Source organism: Portunus trituberculatus, chromosome 5, assembly GCF_017591435.1.
Source record: "Portunus trituberculatus isolate SZX2019 chromosome 5, ASM1759143v1, whole genome shotgun sequence".
NCBI lineage: Eukaryota > Metazoa > Arthropoda > Malacostraca > Decapoda > Portunidae > Portunus > Portunus trituberculatus.
The window spans coordinates 8,361,995-8,377,295 of record NC_059259.1 but is presented as its reverse complement, the minus strand read 5'-3'; the positions used below and the strand labels follow the sequence as shown (position 1 = coordinate 8,377,295).

Sequence of the window (15,301 nt, the reverse complement as noted above, 5' to 3'; positions counted from 1 at the left end):
CCTCCTTCCACCTGTATGAAATGAGACACGTGACAGAGAGAGAGAGAGAGAGAGAGAGAGAGAGAGAGAGAGAGAGAGAGAGAGAGAGAGAGAGAGAGAGAGAGGGAGAGGGGGGTTTATCATTACCTATAAATAAGAAAAATAACATTCTCTCTCTCTCTCTCTCTCTCTCTCTCTCTCTCTCTCTCTCTCTCTCTCACACACACACACACACACACACACACACACACACAGACTGACCTTGAATGTCAAAAACACGGTAGCCAGAGCAATTGCTCCTCCTCCTCCTCCTCCTTCTTCTCCTTCACTGGATTGCATAACTCTCTTTGCCTCAAATTCTTCTTCTTTTTCTCCGCCGCCGCCTTCTCCTCCTCCTCCTCCTCCTCCTTCTTCTTCTCTGTCACATTATCTTTATTTCTTTATTTCTGTTTTTCTTGTTTTCTTTCGTTTTCTTTTCGTAATACTTGTTTTAGGCTAATTTATTTTCTTCCGAACTCGATAACAGTCAATATACATCTCTCTCTCTCTCTCTCTCTCTCTCTCTCTCTCTCTCTCTCTCTGTGTGTGTGTGTGTGTGTGTGTGTGTGTGTGTAAAAACATCATTTCATTTTTTTTTCGTTTTCACTTCCTCATCTCTCTTCTTTTTCTCTTTTTCTTGCCTTTGTATATTTTCTACATTCATAACTCTCTTCCTCTCTTTTGTCCTTTCTTTATTTTCTGTTATCCATCTTCATTTACTTATTACATCTTTTTCACTGTCTCCTTAATTCTCTCCTGCTTTTCTTCTTGTCCTTTATTCTGTTATTTATTCTTTCTATTTTCACTTTTATTGATCATCACATGTCCTTATTTTCCTATCTTCATTTCTCTCTTCAATCTCTCAAACACTTCATATAATCTTTGAGTCCTTGGAGAAATAACAGGGAAATAAAAAAGAATGATGCTATATTGGTGTAGTTATCCTTAAAATTCTATATTTGTTTTCCCTTTTTCCTCTCTAATCTCTCAAACGTCTCTTATAATATCTGCATCCTTAGGAGTCATGTGAAGAAAATGAGGATGAAAATGTTAGTGTAGTTATCCTTAAAATTGTATCATTTTCTATAATTAGGATTGTTTTTGGGTTTATTTTCCTTTCTTTTTCCTTTTCCTTTTCTATCTCTCGAACTTCCTTGTAATGTGTCTTTGGAGAAATACGAGTCATGTGAGGTTAATGAGGATGTAAAATTAGTGTGGTTTACCTTAAAATTGAACCGTTTTCTATACTTATAATTGTTTTGGCTTATTTACCCTTTCCTTTTTCTATCTCTTAAACTTCCTTGTAAAACATGTCCTTGGAGAAATAATGAAGAAATAAGGATATACGGACACAATATTAGTGTAGTTATTCTTAACATTGTATCGTTTTCTATAAAGTATAATTTTTGATATCCAGAATATATAAGACAGACTGTAATAGTTTTGATGTGTTTCCAAATCGTGGTATTATATATATATATATATATATATATATATATATATATATATATATATATATATATATATATATATATATATATATATATATATATATATATACGAGAGAGAGGGCCAGCCGAGGGCAAAAAACATAAAAAAAAAGCCCCACTTCGGTGCTGGTTCTCTATAAGAAACAAAAACGTTAGCCAAAATTAGGCAGCAAATGTCTTGATACCTTCTGCTTAAAAGAAGACAAGTCGTAAGAAGGCAGAAATACAGAAGCAGGTAGGGAATTCCAGAGTTTACCAGTGAAAGGTATGAATGATTGAGCGTACTGGTTAACTCTTGCATTAGATTTGGACAGAATAGGGATGAGAGGAAGAAGAAAGCCTTGTGCAGCGAGGCCGCAGGAAGAGGGAAACATGCAGTTAGAAAGATCAGTTAAACAGTTAGCATGAAAATAGCGATAAAAGATAGACAGAGATGCAACATTTCGGCGCTGAGAAAGAGACTAAAGACAGTCAGTCAGAGGACGGGAGTTGATGAGACGAAAGCTTTTGATTCCACCCTATCTAATAAAACTGTATGACTAGAAACCCCCGAAACATGCGAAGAGTACTCCATTTAGGGGCGGTTAAGGCCCTTGTACAGAGTAAGCAGTTGGAGGGGGCGAGAAAAACATCTATACATGTTTTTATCTTTCTTTTCCTATAGTTTATTATTTTCTTTGTCGTGGCTCTTTCTATTCACGCATTTCCTTTTAATTATCCTGATTTATCTATCTATTTATTTCTTTATTCTACATATTTAGATAACATGTACGAATAGTATAGTAGTGGTAGTAGCAGCTAGTAGTAGTAGTAGTAGTAGTAGTAGTACAGCGGCTTCTGGATGCGGTGTTCTAGTCTCTTCATCGTTGTATCTCGCACGCAACTTGTTTGTGTCAATGAGGTAGCAAAGACCCGTCACCCACCTCGGGGAGGGTGACGAATCTAACAGACAGACAGACAGACAGTAGTAGTAGTAGTAGTAGTAGTAGTAGTAGTAGTAGTAGTAGTAGCAGTAGTAGTAGGTACTGCTTTGAAATGGCAGGAAAAGGAGAGACGAGCGTATAGAAAAACCGCAAATCTGCCTTGTATTAATTTAGCAACAGCGAGAGATTAAATGGCAACCTTATGATCATTCATAATGATTTCTAAGCACTAATACTTCAGAAGCGTCCATCACTTGAGGTATATAAGAGAAATTGTACTTAAAATTAAGTAATTAAATGTGAAATGAAGAGGACTAAAAAAATAATGATGAATGCTATGATGTGAAGTATTGAGAATGCTGAAAAGAATAATAGGAAGTAAGGTAAAATAATAAAGTAACCAAGTACACACACACACACACACACACACGGCCCGGTAGCTCAGTGGTTAGAGCGCTGGCTTCACAAGCCAGAGGACCGGGGTTCGATTCTCCGGCCGGGTGGAGATATTTGGGTGTGTCTCCTTTCACGTGTAGGTGTTCACCTAGCAGTGAGTAGGTACGGGATGTAAATCGAGGAGTTGTGACCTTGTTGTTCCGGTGTGTGGTGTGTGCCTGGTCTCAGACCTATCCGAAGATCGGAAACAATGAGCTCTGAGCTCGTTCCGTAGGGTAACGTCTGGCTGTCTCGTCAGAGACTGCAGCAGATCAAACAGTGAATTACACAAGTGTAGTGGTTAGCACGCTCGGCTCACAACCGAAAAGGCCCGGGTTCGAATCCCAGGTGCGGCGAGGCAAATGGGCAAGCCTTATGTTCACTTAGCGGTAAATAGGTACGGGATGTAACTCGAGGGGTTGTGGCTTCCCTTTCCAGTGTGTGGAGTGTGTCGTGGTCTCAGTCCTACCCGAAGATCGGTCTATGAGCTCTGAGCTCGCTCCGTAATGGGAAAGATTGGCTGGGTGACCAGTAGACTACCGTGGTGGTAAATCACACACACACACACACACACACACACACACACACCAACCAAAATATCAACATCGAAACAAAAACACCCAAAACAAACAAAACAACAAAATACCAATAACAAAAATACAAAATACAAAAACAACCCACAAAGACACATAGGAAGACAAACAATTAAAGACAAACAGGGAATCAAAACAGTAAAAACACGACATTGTAAACATCAGCTGAGAGAAGAAGGAAAGCTGGGAAGGTCGAGGAAGATATTTTGACCTTTTTACCTCTCATTCCTTGACCTGACCTCCCCGCGCTGCCTCCAGGTGAGAAGAGGGACACAATGACACCATCTTCACCTTAATTAACTCAGCACACGTGAGGGAAAGGTAATTAATGGTGTTTATGGTGGTTATTTGTGGATTTATGACTGGCTGGTGTTTTCGTGGGTCACTGTTTTGGTTTGTCTTCTCTTTGTTTACGTGGTGTGTTTTTGTTTAGTTTGTTGATTGATCGATGATTTTATTGAGAGAGAGAGAGAGAGAGAGAGAGAGAGATTTATCTTATCATCTCTTATCGTTTCCTTTGCGCATCACTTTACATTACTTTCTCTCTCATAATTACTAATATTGCTGCTGCTACTACGACGACTACCACTACTACAACTACTAAACTATTCTAATCACCAACAGAGACGACCTTGAAAATTTGTGGCGAATCAGCAAGCAAAGGAGAGGAAGCCAGCTAGTCAACACACCCACACACACACACACACACACGGCGAGATGACAACTGAAGACAAGTTCCAAGCAGCGGTGAACATTATAAGAAGTTTGCCGAAAGATGGTGAGTGTGGTGACGGTAATGGTGGTGGTGGTGAATTAAGTGTTGTTGTTTTAATTAGAGTTTTGTTTAGTTTTCTCATAATTTCTCCAGTACCTCCAACAATGTAGTACAAAGTGCTAAAGAGTAGCCAACCAGGTGAGTTAACCAGGTAGGTTTGTTTGTAGGATGTCACTGGATATATATGAACTGAACTTAGTCTTTTTTATGTAAGGGATGAGGACTGGCTAAGGTCAAGAAAAATGTGAAAAAAAAGATCCACTCTAACCAAACTAAATCTAATTTAATCAAATCTAACCTAACCACAAACCTTTCTGAACCCCCAAATAGAATAACTTAACCTAACATTAAACATATTATATTTATCTAACCTAACCTTAACTCCTAAACACACTTAACCTAACCTTATTAAACCTGATACATTTACCTAAACTAACCTTAACCAACTTAACCATAATCTAACCTAAGTTACCCCAAACTTCTAAACTTATGACCTTAACTTACCCTGACACTTCAAAGGCCCTAAAACTTAGCCTATCCTACCCTAGCACTACAACAAACCTAAACTAATTTAACACACCTTAACTTCCTTCATTCCAGTCTCTTATTACAAACCTAACCTAATCTAACACACCCTACCTTACTCTAGCCTATCCTAACTTTAACTTATCCTGACACTTCAAAGGCCCTAATACCTAGCCTATCCTACTATAACACATCCCTAACACTACTACAAACTCCCTTCAACAAACCTAACCTAATCTAACACACCTCAACACACTCTTCCTTTATTCCAGCCCCTTATTACAAACATACCCTAACCTAACCTATTCTAATGCACCCCTACCTTATTGTAGCCTACCCTAATGCACCCTTAACTCCTATACAGACCCTTACAATTAATCTAACCTAACCAGTGCTACTTTAACACACTCCTAACTTCATTTCAGCCCCTCAACACACTCCTTCCTCCATTTCAACCCAACACAACAAACCTTACTTAACTGAACATACACAAACACTCATAACACCTGTACAAACCCCTACAATAAACACAACCTGAAGGCCCGTATACAGTGCGATTTTTTAGCCTGGGAAGAACCGGAGTGCTAAGTTGGAAATGAGTGGTGAATGGCCAAACTAGTCGTATAGGCAGGCCATTCCTCCCACACTTTGTCTCCTGTGAGCAGCCAGTGAAGTATGTATGCTGCATTCATGGATGCCACCACTATCAACATAGCTCAAGAGGTCTTATGGAACCTTATGGCATCTGCTTCCACAAAATAGAAGAAAAAGCATGAAAGGAGAGGTCACTGGTGCAAGGAATGGTTTCACTGGCAGAGTGAAAAAGGAAGTAACGCAGCTGACATACACCCCCTACCGCTGTGAATATGAGAGTGGGTGAGCAGCGGAGTGGTCAGTGCAAAAATTCTCTAGTTGAGGGCATCCCGCATGCTTCACAGCCCTGCCCATTTTTATGATATATATGGAAGGTCTGGTGAAGCACTCCAGTTGTTCCCAGGCAGTCAGTGTATACGAGCTTTTACCTAATGTACCCTTATCACAAATCTGATGTAACCAGTGCTATGTTAATGGATTCAAACTCAATTCCAGGCCCTTACCAGCTAACCAGTGCTATGTTAACAGCCTCATCTCTCATTCCAGGCCCTTACCAGCCCTCCCATGACATGATGCTGAAGTTCTATGGGTTATACAAGCAGGCAGTGGAGGGGCCTTGTACTGAGCCCAAACCAGCCTTCTATGAGGTGGTCAGAGGGTATAAATGGCATGCTTGGCACTCGCTCGGTACTATGACTAAAGCGGAGGCCAAGAATTGTTATGTGGAGGAGCTTAAGAAGGTGTGTGTGTGTGTGTGTGTGTGTGTGTGTGTGTGTGTGTGTGTGTGTGTGTGTGTGTGTGTGTGTGTGTGTGTGTGTGTTTATTTAGCTAGTTGTATGTTACAGTTTGAGTGGGGCTTATACTTACCTGTCTCCATATCTACATTTATCTAACTTTTCCTTAAATTTGTGCACACTCTGCTGTTACAATTTCATGAATTAATCTATTCCAGATGTCCACCATCCTTTGTGAAAAACTGAACTTCTTAATGTTCCTCAGACATTGACTTTTCATGATTTTCTTGGAATATCCACTTGTTCGTCTATCCCCTTCCTCCGTCAGTGTTATCAGGTCTTGTCTATCTATCTTTTCCATACGGTTTACTAACTTATACATCGTTATTAGGTCCCCTCCTTGCCATCTATCATTCAGGTTAGTAATTCCATTTCCTTCAGTCTTTCTTCATAGAGAAGATCACTTATTTCTGGGATCATCTTTGTAGCAGTCCTTCAGATTCTTTCTAGCTTCTTGATGTCCTTCTGCCTGTATGGTGACCTTACCACTACTGCATATTCCAGTCTAGGTCTTATCATAGTGGTTATTATCTTTTTCATCGCACTCTTATCCATGTAACTGAATGCCACCCTGATATTAATTAGTGTCTTGTGTGTTGATGCAAATCCCATTTATGTGTCTTTCTGGAATCAGGGTGTCTTGTATAATCACTCCCAGGTCTTTCTCTTTGCTCCTTTTCATTATAATCTCTTCTCCCATTTTATATTCCAATGTAGGTCTTCCATTATTTTTAGCCATTTCCATTACATGGCATTTCCAGGTATTATTAAAAGACAAGAACACACACACACAAACAAATAAAATAAGAAATAAAAATAAATAAATAAACAAATAAAGTAAAATAATATGAATTAGAAAACACAAATACCAGACAAATAACTAAAAACCCACACAAGTAGGAAAAATAAAACCCCCAAAAACACAATATATTCCAAACACACACACACACACACACACACACACACACACACACACACACACACCATGTAGTGTAGTGGTTAGCACGCTCGACTCACACTCGAGAGGGTCCGGGTTCGAGTCCCGGAGGTGGGGCAAATGGGCAAGCCTCTTAATGTGTAGGGTGTGTTCACCTAGCAGTAAATAGGTACGGGATGTAACTTGAGGGATTGTGGCCTCGCTTTCCCAGTGTGTGGAGTGTGTTGTGGTCTCAGTCCTACCCGAAGATCGGTCTATGAGCTCTGAGCTCGCCCCGTAATGGGGAAGATTGGCTGGGTGACCAGCAGACAACCGAGGTGAATTACACACACACACACACACACACACACACACACACACACACACACACACACACACACACACACACACACACACACACACACACTAATACCACTCCCTCTCTCTACCAGATAATTGAGACGATGGCGTACACAGAAAACGTTGCTAATTTTATCGACAAGCTTGGCCCGTTTTATGAGTACGTGGAGCTGCCAGGGAAGAAGCAGCTAAACAACAATACCACAAAAGGCCCTCCGCCCCCACGCGACCTCTCGGACTCAGGCAATGAGGTTACCGACAGCAGCAGTGGCAGTGGCAATGACAGCCCTGTTCCGAATGGTGTTAATGGAATTCATGTGGACTTGTCTGAGGGCGTCACTGCTCTTCCTCCTCCTCCTCCTTCTCCTCCTCTTCCACCTCCATCACCACTAAAGGTCAGTCTTCAGCAGGCCTCATCATGTGGTGTGGCTAGTGTGGTGGTGAGTATAAGGTGTTTGAAAATAAGGTCTTTTTTTTTCCTTTAGGCTCACAATTTGGTGTTTGAGTTTAAGGTCAGTAGTGTTTGGGTATAAGGTTGCTTTTTTGGGGAATGTTTAAGTTTAAGGTTGTTTTGTTGGTGTTTGAGATTAAGGTCACTGTTTGGTGTTTGAATATAAAGTCTCATTTTGTTGGGGTATTTAAGTTTAAGGCCATGTTTTTGTTTTTGAGTTTTAGGTCGCTGTTTGGTGTTCGAATATAAGGTCGCTTTTTAGGGGTGTTTAAATTTAAGGTCATGTTTTAGTGTTTGAGTATAAGGTCACTGGTGTTTGAATATGAGGTTTTTAATTTTTGGTGGGGTTAAGTCTAAGGTCTCTGGTGTTTGAATATAAGGTCACTTTTTTTTTGGAAGTTTAAACATAAGGTCATGTTTTAGTGTTTGAGTTTGAAGTTGCTGGTGTTTGGGTGTAAGGTCACTTTGGTGTTTGAATATAAGGTAGCTGTTCAATGATAATGTTTCCATAATATTTACAAACTCAGGAGAAGTAACGAGTAATAAATAATAGCAAATAATAGTGAAAATTATAATGATAGTAATAATAATAATAATAATAATAATAATAATAATAATAATAATAATAATATCCCCATCCTTTTTGACTCACTAGAAAACTAATAAAAATAATAATAGCAATAATAATAATAACAATAATAATAATAATAATAATAATAATAATAATAATAATAATAATAATAACAACACTAAAATTTGCAGGAGGAAGAAGAAGAAGATGAAGATTCTAAAGATGAAGATGAAGAAAGTGATGAAGATGAGGAGGAAGATGAGGAGGCACAAGTAACGAGAACAGGTGCCCAGCCAGGAGCAGCAGCAGCAACAGCGACTCACAGGGTATTCAGCGACTCGGACTCAGATGAGGAGTATTCAGAACCCGCAGAGGTGAGTCAACATGTGTGCTCTCTCTCTCTCTATCTCTCACACACACACACACACACACACACACACACACACACACACACACACACACACACACACACACACACACACACACACACACACACACACACACACACACACACACACACCATTTAGTGTAGTGGTTAGCACGCTCGAGTCACAATCGAGAAGGTCCAGGTTTGAGTCCCGGGCACGATGAGGCAAATGGGCAAGCATCTTAATGTGTAGCCCCTGTTCACCTAGCAGCAAGTAGTTATGGGATGTAACTCAAGGGATTTTGACCTTGTTTTCCCAGTGTGTGGAGTGTGTGGTGGTCCCAGTCCTACCTGAAGATCAGTCTATGAGCTCTGAGCTCACTCCATAATTGGGAAGGCTGGCTGAGTGACCAGCAGACGACCTTGCTGAATTACACACACACACACAAAAAAAAAAAAAAAAATGAATAAATGAATAATTAAATAAATAAATAATTAAATAAAAGTAAATAAATAAATAAATAAAAATAAATAGAATAATTGAAAAAGAAACTAAAAGAGGAAACAAAATGAAATAGAATGAAATGGAAAATAAAATAATAAAATAAATTAATAAAACAATGGAAAAGAAAAGAAATTAATAAAAATGAGTAAATGAATGAAAATAAAAGATTACTCATGTTTTTTGTTGTGATGAGTCAATTGTGAGTTGGGAATTGATGGTGACAAGTTGACAAATTGATAGATTGAATTAATATAAAAGAAAAAGTGAAGATAAACGAGGGATACTGAGAAACGAATGTCAGGAAATTATATAAAAATCTTGTGAAGTAAAAAAAAAATGATGAAACAATAAATTTTCAGATATAAAAGGAAGTTAAAGAAAACAGGAAATAAAGAATATAATTGATAAAGATAGAAATTTTTTAAAGTTGTGTAAAAATATATTACTTACATTCTCTCTCTCTCTCTCTCTCTCTCTCTCTCTCTCTCTCTCTCTCTCTCTCTCTCTCTCTCTCTCTCTCTCTCATAGAGCCTCACATACCTCTCCTTGGATACCCAACCCTCCACCCCATCCCCCACCACACCACCACCACCACCACCACCACTATGGAGGTATGGCTTTTATATATTTTTCCTTCTTTTTCTTTTTATATTTTCTTTTTTCTTTTTTCATATATTGTTCTTGTTATCATGTTCCTATATTCTTTACTGTGTCTTTCTTTACATTGTTTTCTTTTGTCTTTTACTCTTTCTCCTACATCTCCTCCTCCTTTCTTCCATAATTTTTCTCCTCCTCCTTCATCTTCTCTTTTCCTCAATTATTTTTCTCCTCCTTTCCTCTCATTTTTCTCCTCTTCTTCCTCCTTCATTCCTGTATCACTTTTTGTCTCCCCTGTCTTCTTCCTTTTTTTCCCTCATGCTGTCTTTCTTTCTTTCCTTCCCCTTCCTTTGCCTTTCCTCTCCTTCCCTTCTCTTCCTTTATGTTCCCCATCCTTTGTTTCCCTTCCACTCCCTTCCCTTCCATTCCATTCCTAACATAACTTGAAGAACTTAACTCAACCCAACCAAATCAATGCAAATCTACCCCAACCTAACCTAACTAAACCCAGCCCAGCCCAGCCCAGCCCAGCCCAGCCTAGCCCAGCCTAGCCTAGCCTAGCCTAGCCTAGCCTAGCCCAGCCCAGCCCAGCCCAGCCCAGCCCAGTCCAACCTAGCCTAACCCAACCCTATATCTCCCTGCAGCAACTCAGCACACTCCCAGACACTGAGGAGGCAGCACAGGGCAGTCCATACAGCCTGCCACAGACCACAGAGCTGCAGGACGGGGCTGTGACCTGTGGCGGTGGGGATAAGAGTCACCCCGGCGGTCTACAGATGACTCCTGGAAGAACTATGCAAGGTAGGTCAGTGTTAGGTTAGGGTAGGGTAGGGTTGATTAAATTAGGATGTGTTAGGTTAGGGTAGGTTAAACTAGGTAGAATTAAGTGAAGGTCAGGTTATGCAAGGTAGGTCTCAGTTAGGCTAGGGTAGGGTTAGGTTAGGTAAAAAAAAATTGTGAAAGTTAATTTAGATAAAAATAAGTGGAAGTTATTTTAGGTTAGGTTACTAAGATTAGGTAAAAGGAAGATAATGTTGTTAGATTAGGCAAAGTTGGATTAGGTTAAGATGGCATTAGGTAAAAACAAGATGAAATTAAGGTAAGGTTAAGTTGAATTAGGTTAGTTGAGGTTATGTTCGGTACAGCGGGACTAAGTTAAGTAAAGTTATGTACGTAGGTTTAAAGTTAGGTTAGTTTTGATTAAGATGATATTAGATGAAGAGAAGATGAAATTAAGTTAAGTAAGGTTAGGTAAGAATAACTTTGGTCAGATTTGAGTAAGTTAAGTGAAAAAAGTAAGGTAAAGTATAAACAAGACAAAATTAAATCATTAAGTTATGTAAGACAAGACAGAGTAGCTAAGGTTAAAGAAAGCCAAATTAAGTTACATTAGTTAAAGAAGGTAAAACAAGAAAAAAAATTAATGTCAAGTTAGGTAAGACTCAGAATAGAACAGGTTAATTAAAGGTACCCTAGTGGAAAAAAAAATAAGTAAAAAAATCAAGTAAAAGTAATCCCAAGCATCCACCACCACCACCACACCACCATCACAGGTTACCACACCAGCCACCCAAACATACCCCTGTCGTTCCCCTCCCCAACACACCCGAGCCCTGGCCTGTGGAGGGTTACAGGTGGAGCTGGTGGCAGCGGCGGGGGCGGGGGAGGTAGGAGGGGGACTGGAGGAGATGGAGGACGAGTGGAGGAGGATGTGAGTGCCCAGCTGGTGGTTGTGTTGCACCGGCTACAGACTGACATGGAGAGTGTGCTGCATCGACTCAACACTCTGGAAACACTCACTCTCTCACAGCATCATGTGTTATGCCGCCAGTGTCAGGTAAAGTAAAGACAGATAAATAGATAAATAAATAAGTAGATAAATAAATGAATGAATGAATAAATAAATGAATGGATTGATAAATGAATAGATAAATCAATGAATGAATGAATAAGTGTGAAAAGTTGATAAATAAGTAAATGAATGAATGAATGGATAATAGTGAAAGATTAATAAATGATATATAAATTAATGAATCAATAATAATAGTGAAATGTTGATAAATGAATTAATAAATGAATCAATGAATGAATGTAAAAAAATCTAACTAATCTAACCATGGCACACACAGGGCAGCAGCAGCAGCAGCACGGGGACCCCAAGCAACACAGGGCATTCATGGTGGCCGTTCCCGGAGCTGTCACCACGCTCCACCTTCTTCCTCCTCCTGTGGCCAATATTCCTCCACCTTGGGTTCCGCCTCCTTCCACTCATCAGGTGTCGGAGGAAACGCTCTTAGTGTGTGTGTGTGTGCATTTGTGTGTGTGGCAGGTGAGTATTTGAATGACTGTCTCACTATTTTGACTTTTTATGACTTTTTTATTTTCTTATTATTTGAGCTGAAAGAAGTAAAAGTCAGGTGTGTAAAAGGGAAACAATGAAAGAATGATAAAGGGTAGAAAGATAAAGAAAAAAGAAATTATAATAATATATATATAAATATATATATATATATATATATATATATATATATATATATATATATATATATATATAGAGAGAGAGAGAGAGAGAGAGAGAGAGAGAGAGAGAGAGAGAGAGAGAGAGAGAGAGATTTGTATTGATTTATTTGTTTGTTTGTATATTTTCAGCTGTGTTGTGAAGGAAGGCACAAGGAAGGAAGAAAGAAAGGAAGGAAAAGCACAAAAAAGAGTAAACAAAAATAAACAAATAAATGAACAAACAACAAATAAAACAAATTATAAGTAACAGAGAGAGAGAGAGATTAAATAGCAAAATAAATAAGAAAAAGTAAATATAGTATATCACAAGTCTCTCTCTCTCTCTCTCTCTCTCTCTCTCTCTCTCTCTCTCTCTCTCTCTCTCTCTCTCTCTCTCTCTTTCGACGTGTGTACATCCAAATGACTCACTCTAAATGTTCTCATGTTCTCTTTTGGGACATTAGAACAAGATTTAAAGTAACTGTGTGGCTTGCTCTAATCTCACCTGGCTCAAAACGTCTTCTCTCACTTACTTGTAAGAGATTAGAGCAAGACAAACAGTGACGACTATCTTTATCTCTCGCTTTAAAATGACAGTTTTTGTATCTTGTTTTGTATCAAGAGTGAGAATAATAATAATTATTATTATTATCATCATTTGTATTGGCAGCTCTCTTGTGATTTTTAAAGATAAGGAAAGATAGAATAGAAAAGAAAATATAGGTTGATTTTAGTAAAAAAATGAAGATAGGGGGAATTTAAGAAGTGTAAATAAAGGTGAAGAAAATAAGATAGGATAGATAGATAGACAAGAATAGATAATTGGGATAGATAGATAATAAGGATAGAAAAAGAAAGTGTTAGTTGATTTTAGTTAAGAAAGGAAGATTGGGAATTTAAGAAGTGTAAATAAAGATGATGAAAATGATAGATAGATAGATAAGAATGAGAGGAGATAGGATGAATGGCTAGATAGATAGAAAGGAAGAAGTGAGAGAAGTAAAGAGGTAAAGAAAGAATTAGTAAGGAAAAGTAAATAACAAAGTGAAGGAAAGGAAGATTGAGAAAATAAAAAAGGAATAATAAGAAAAATAAAGAAAAAGTTGTGATAATGTAAAAAAGAAGAGAAGCAAAAATAGAAAAGAAAAATGAAGAATAAAAAGAGAGAACATAAAAACGGGTCTGTTATAAGAAAAGAAAAAAAGCAAAACAATAAAAATGGAAGAATGTGCAATAAAGTAGGTAGATAAGTGACATGATAAATTGAGGTGCTCTGTGTGTGTGTGAGCACGTGTACGTGTGTGTGTGTGTGTGTGTTTTATTCATATTTACAAGTAATAAATAGTGAATATATACTAAAACAAATACAAGACTACTTTTAAGACAGCCTTTTATGTTGAGTTAAGGTTACATTACTATAGAAAACATATATATAGTGTATTATTTTGTTATTTCTTTTATTCTCTATGTGTCACTATTATTACAGGGATTATTATTATATATATGTAATTCATTTATGTATGCTTCAATTACATATCATTTGTTTTTAGTGATTATTTTTAATAGGACGATGACGATAATAAAAATAATAATAACAAAACTGCATTCCTCTTTAATAAATACAAGAAGAAAAGGGAAAAAAATTATTACTTTTTTCAATTTTTCCCTTTTTTCTCATTAGTAAAATGGTATTCATCAAATAATATAAGAAAAAGGGAAAAAATATATCATCTGTTTTTTTCCCTCTGTTATTTTTCTAAGGTTGTAAATATTTCCACTTTATTTCCAAGTTGTATCTTTTATCCTCTTTTTTATTAACGTATGTATTTCCGCTCTATTTCTGAGTCATCTGTTTCCCCTTTTATTTTCTAGGTCATCTATTTCTCCTTTTTTTTTTTTTTGAGTCATCTATATCTCCTTTTCACTTCTGAGTCATCCATTTATTCTTCCAATTTCTGAGTCATCTATTTCCCTTTTTAATTTCCTGAGTCATTTATTGCTTCTTTTCTTTTCCAAGTCATCTATGTATTTCTCTTAATTTTTTTGCATCATGTATTTCGCTCTTTCTGAGTCAATATCTATTTCCCTTTTTTATTTCTCAGTCATATCTATTCCCTTTTTATTTCCAAATCACCTATTTCCCCTTTTCTTTTCTGTGTTGTATTTTCTTTTTATTTCCGAGTCAATTTATACTTATTTCCTCTTAATTTCCTGAGTCATCTATTTCCCCTATTAATTTCTAACTCATATATTTCTGCTATTAATTTCCAACACATGTATTTCCCTATTAATTTCGAACTTGTATCCATTTCCCCTTTTCCCTGATGTGCAAATATTCCCCTCTTTTTTTCAAACTCCAAGTATCTTTTCCCCCATTTTATTTTCCTTTCTTAGTCATTAATTTCCTAAGTCATGTCTATCTCCCCTCATGAATTATTAAATACATAGCCATGCATCATGTATCATTTCTCCATATTAGCTCCCCTCCCCATCCCTCCTCCCCTTACCTGTCCTACCTGTGTGTCACCTGCCCTGCCTCAGCCACATCTGTACTACTAAATAAAGGTTTGATAAATTTATGCTGTTTTTATGGTGTTCCTGGTTTATTTACTTATTTATTTCGTTTTTGGTGTTTTTATTCTTTTTTCTTTGATTGTAGTGGTAATAGTGGTAATGGTTGTGGTGGTGATAGTAGTTGTGGTAGTACAAAAGTTGTAGTATTGATATTAAAGTAGTAGTAGTAGTAGTAGTACTAAATATTGTTCTAGAAATCAACAACAACCACTACTACCACTATTACCACCACCACCACCTACACAACGAATAAAAACCAGGCGTGAACCTTCCATAGACTCCACACACACACACACACACACACACACACACAC

General features: G+C 37.7%; 1 protein-coding gene across 3 annotated transcripts; it reads left to right on the top strand.

The window, feature by feature from the left end:
• Positions 1 to 3,485: 3,485 nt before the first annotated feature.
• LOC123515177 (acyl-CoA-binding domain-containing protein 5-like) lies at positions 3,486 to 12,704 on the top strand. 3 transcript variants are annotated; one of them, XM_045273689.1, is made up of 9 exons: positions 3,607 to 3,780; positions 4,084 to 4,237; positions 5,900 to 6,093; positions 7,516 to 7,818; positions 8,637 to 8,819; positions 10,559 to 10,715; positions 11,468 to 11,751; positions 12,044 to 12,243; positions 12,564 to 12,704. In XM_045273689.1, exons 2-8 carry the CDS (start codon positions 4,177 to 4,179, stop codon positions 12,209 to 12,211), a joined length of 1,350 nt encoding a protein of 449 aa, XP_045129624.1. In that variant the 5' UTR covers positions 3,607 to 3,780; positions 4,084 to 4,176; the 3' UTR covers positions 12,212 to 12,243; positions 12,564 to 12,704. The 3 variants fall into 3 exon arrangements, with proteins under 3 accessions (XP_045129630.1, XP_045129624.1, XP_045129638.1); XM_045273695.1 differs by lacking the exon at positions 12,564 to 12,704 and having other exon boundaries at positions 3,486 to 3,717; positions 12,044 to 12,386; XM_045273703.1 differs by lacking the exon at positions 12,564 to 12,704 and having other exon boundaries at positions 8,640 to 8,819; positions 12,044 to 12,386.
• The last annotated feature ends 2,597 nt before the right edge of the window (positions 12,705 to 15,301 follow it).

What these genes read in the sequence shown, in the direction of transcription:
- LOC123515177 (XM_045273689.1), top strand. Translation starts at nt 4,177, where the DNA reads ATGACAACTGAAGACAAGTTCCAAGCAGCGGTGAACATTATAAGAAGT. An exon ending in CACCTCCATCACCACTAAAG is followed by an intron (nt 7,819 to 8,636) that starts GTCAGTCTTCAG and finishes TAAAATTTGCAG; the next exon opens with GAGGAAGAAGAAGAAGATGA. An exon ending in TCCTGGAAGAACTATGCAAG is followed by an intron (nt 10,716 to 11,467) that starts GTAGGTCAGTGT and finishes CCACCATCACAG; the next exon opens with GTTACCACACCAGCCACCCA.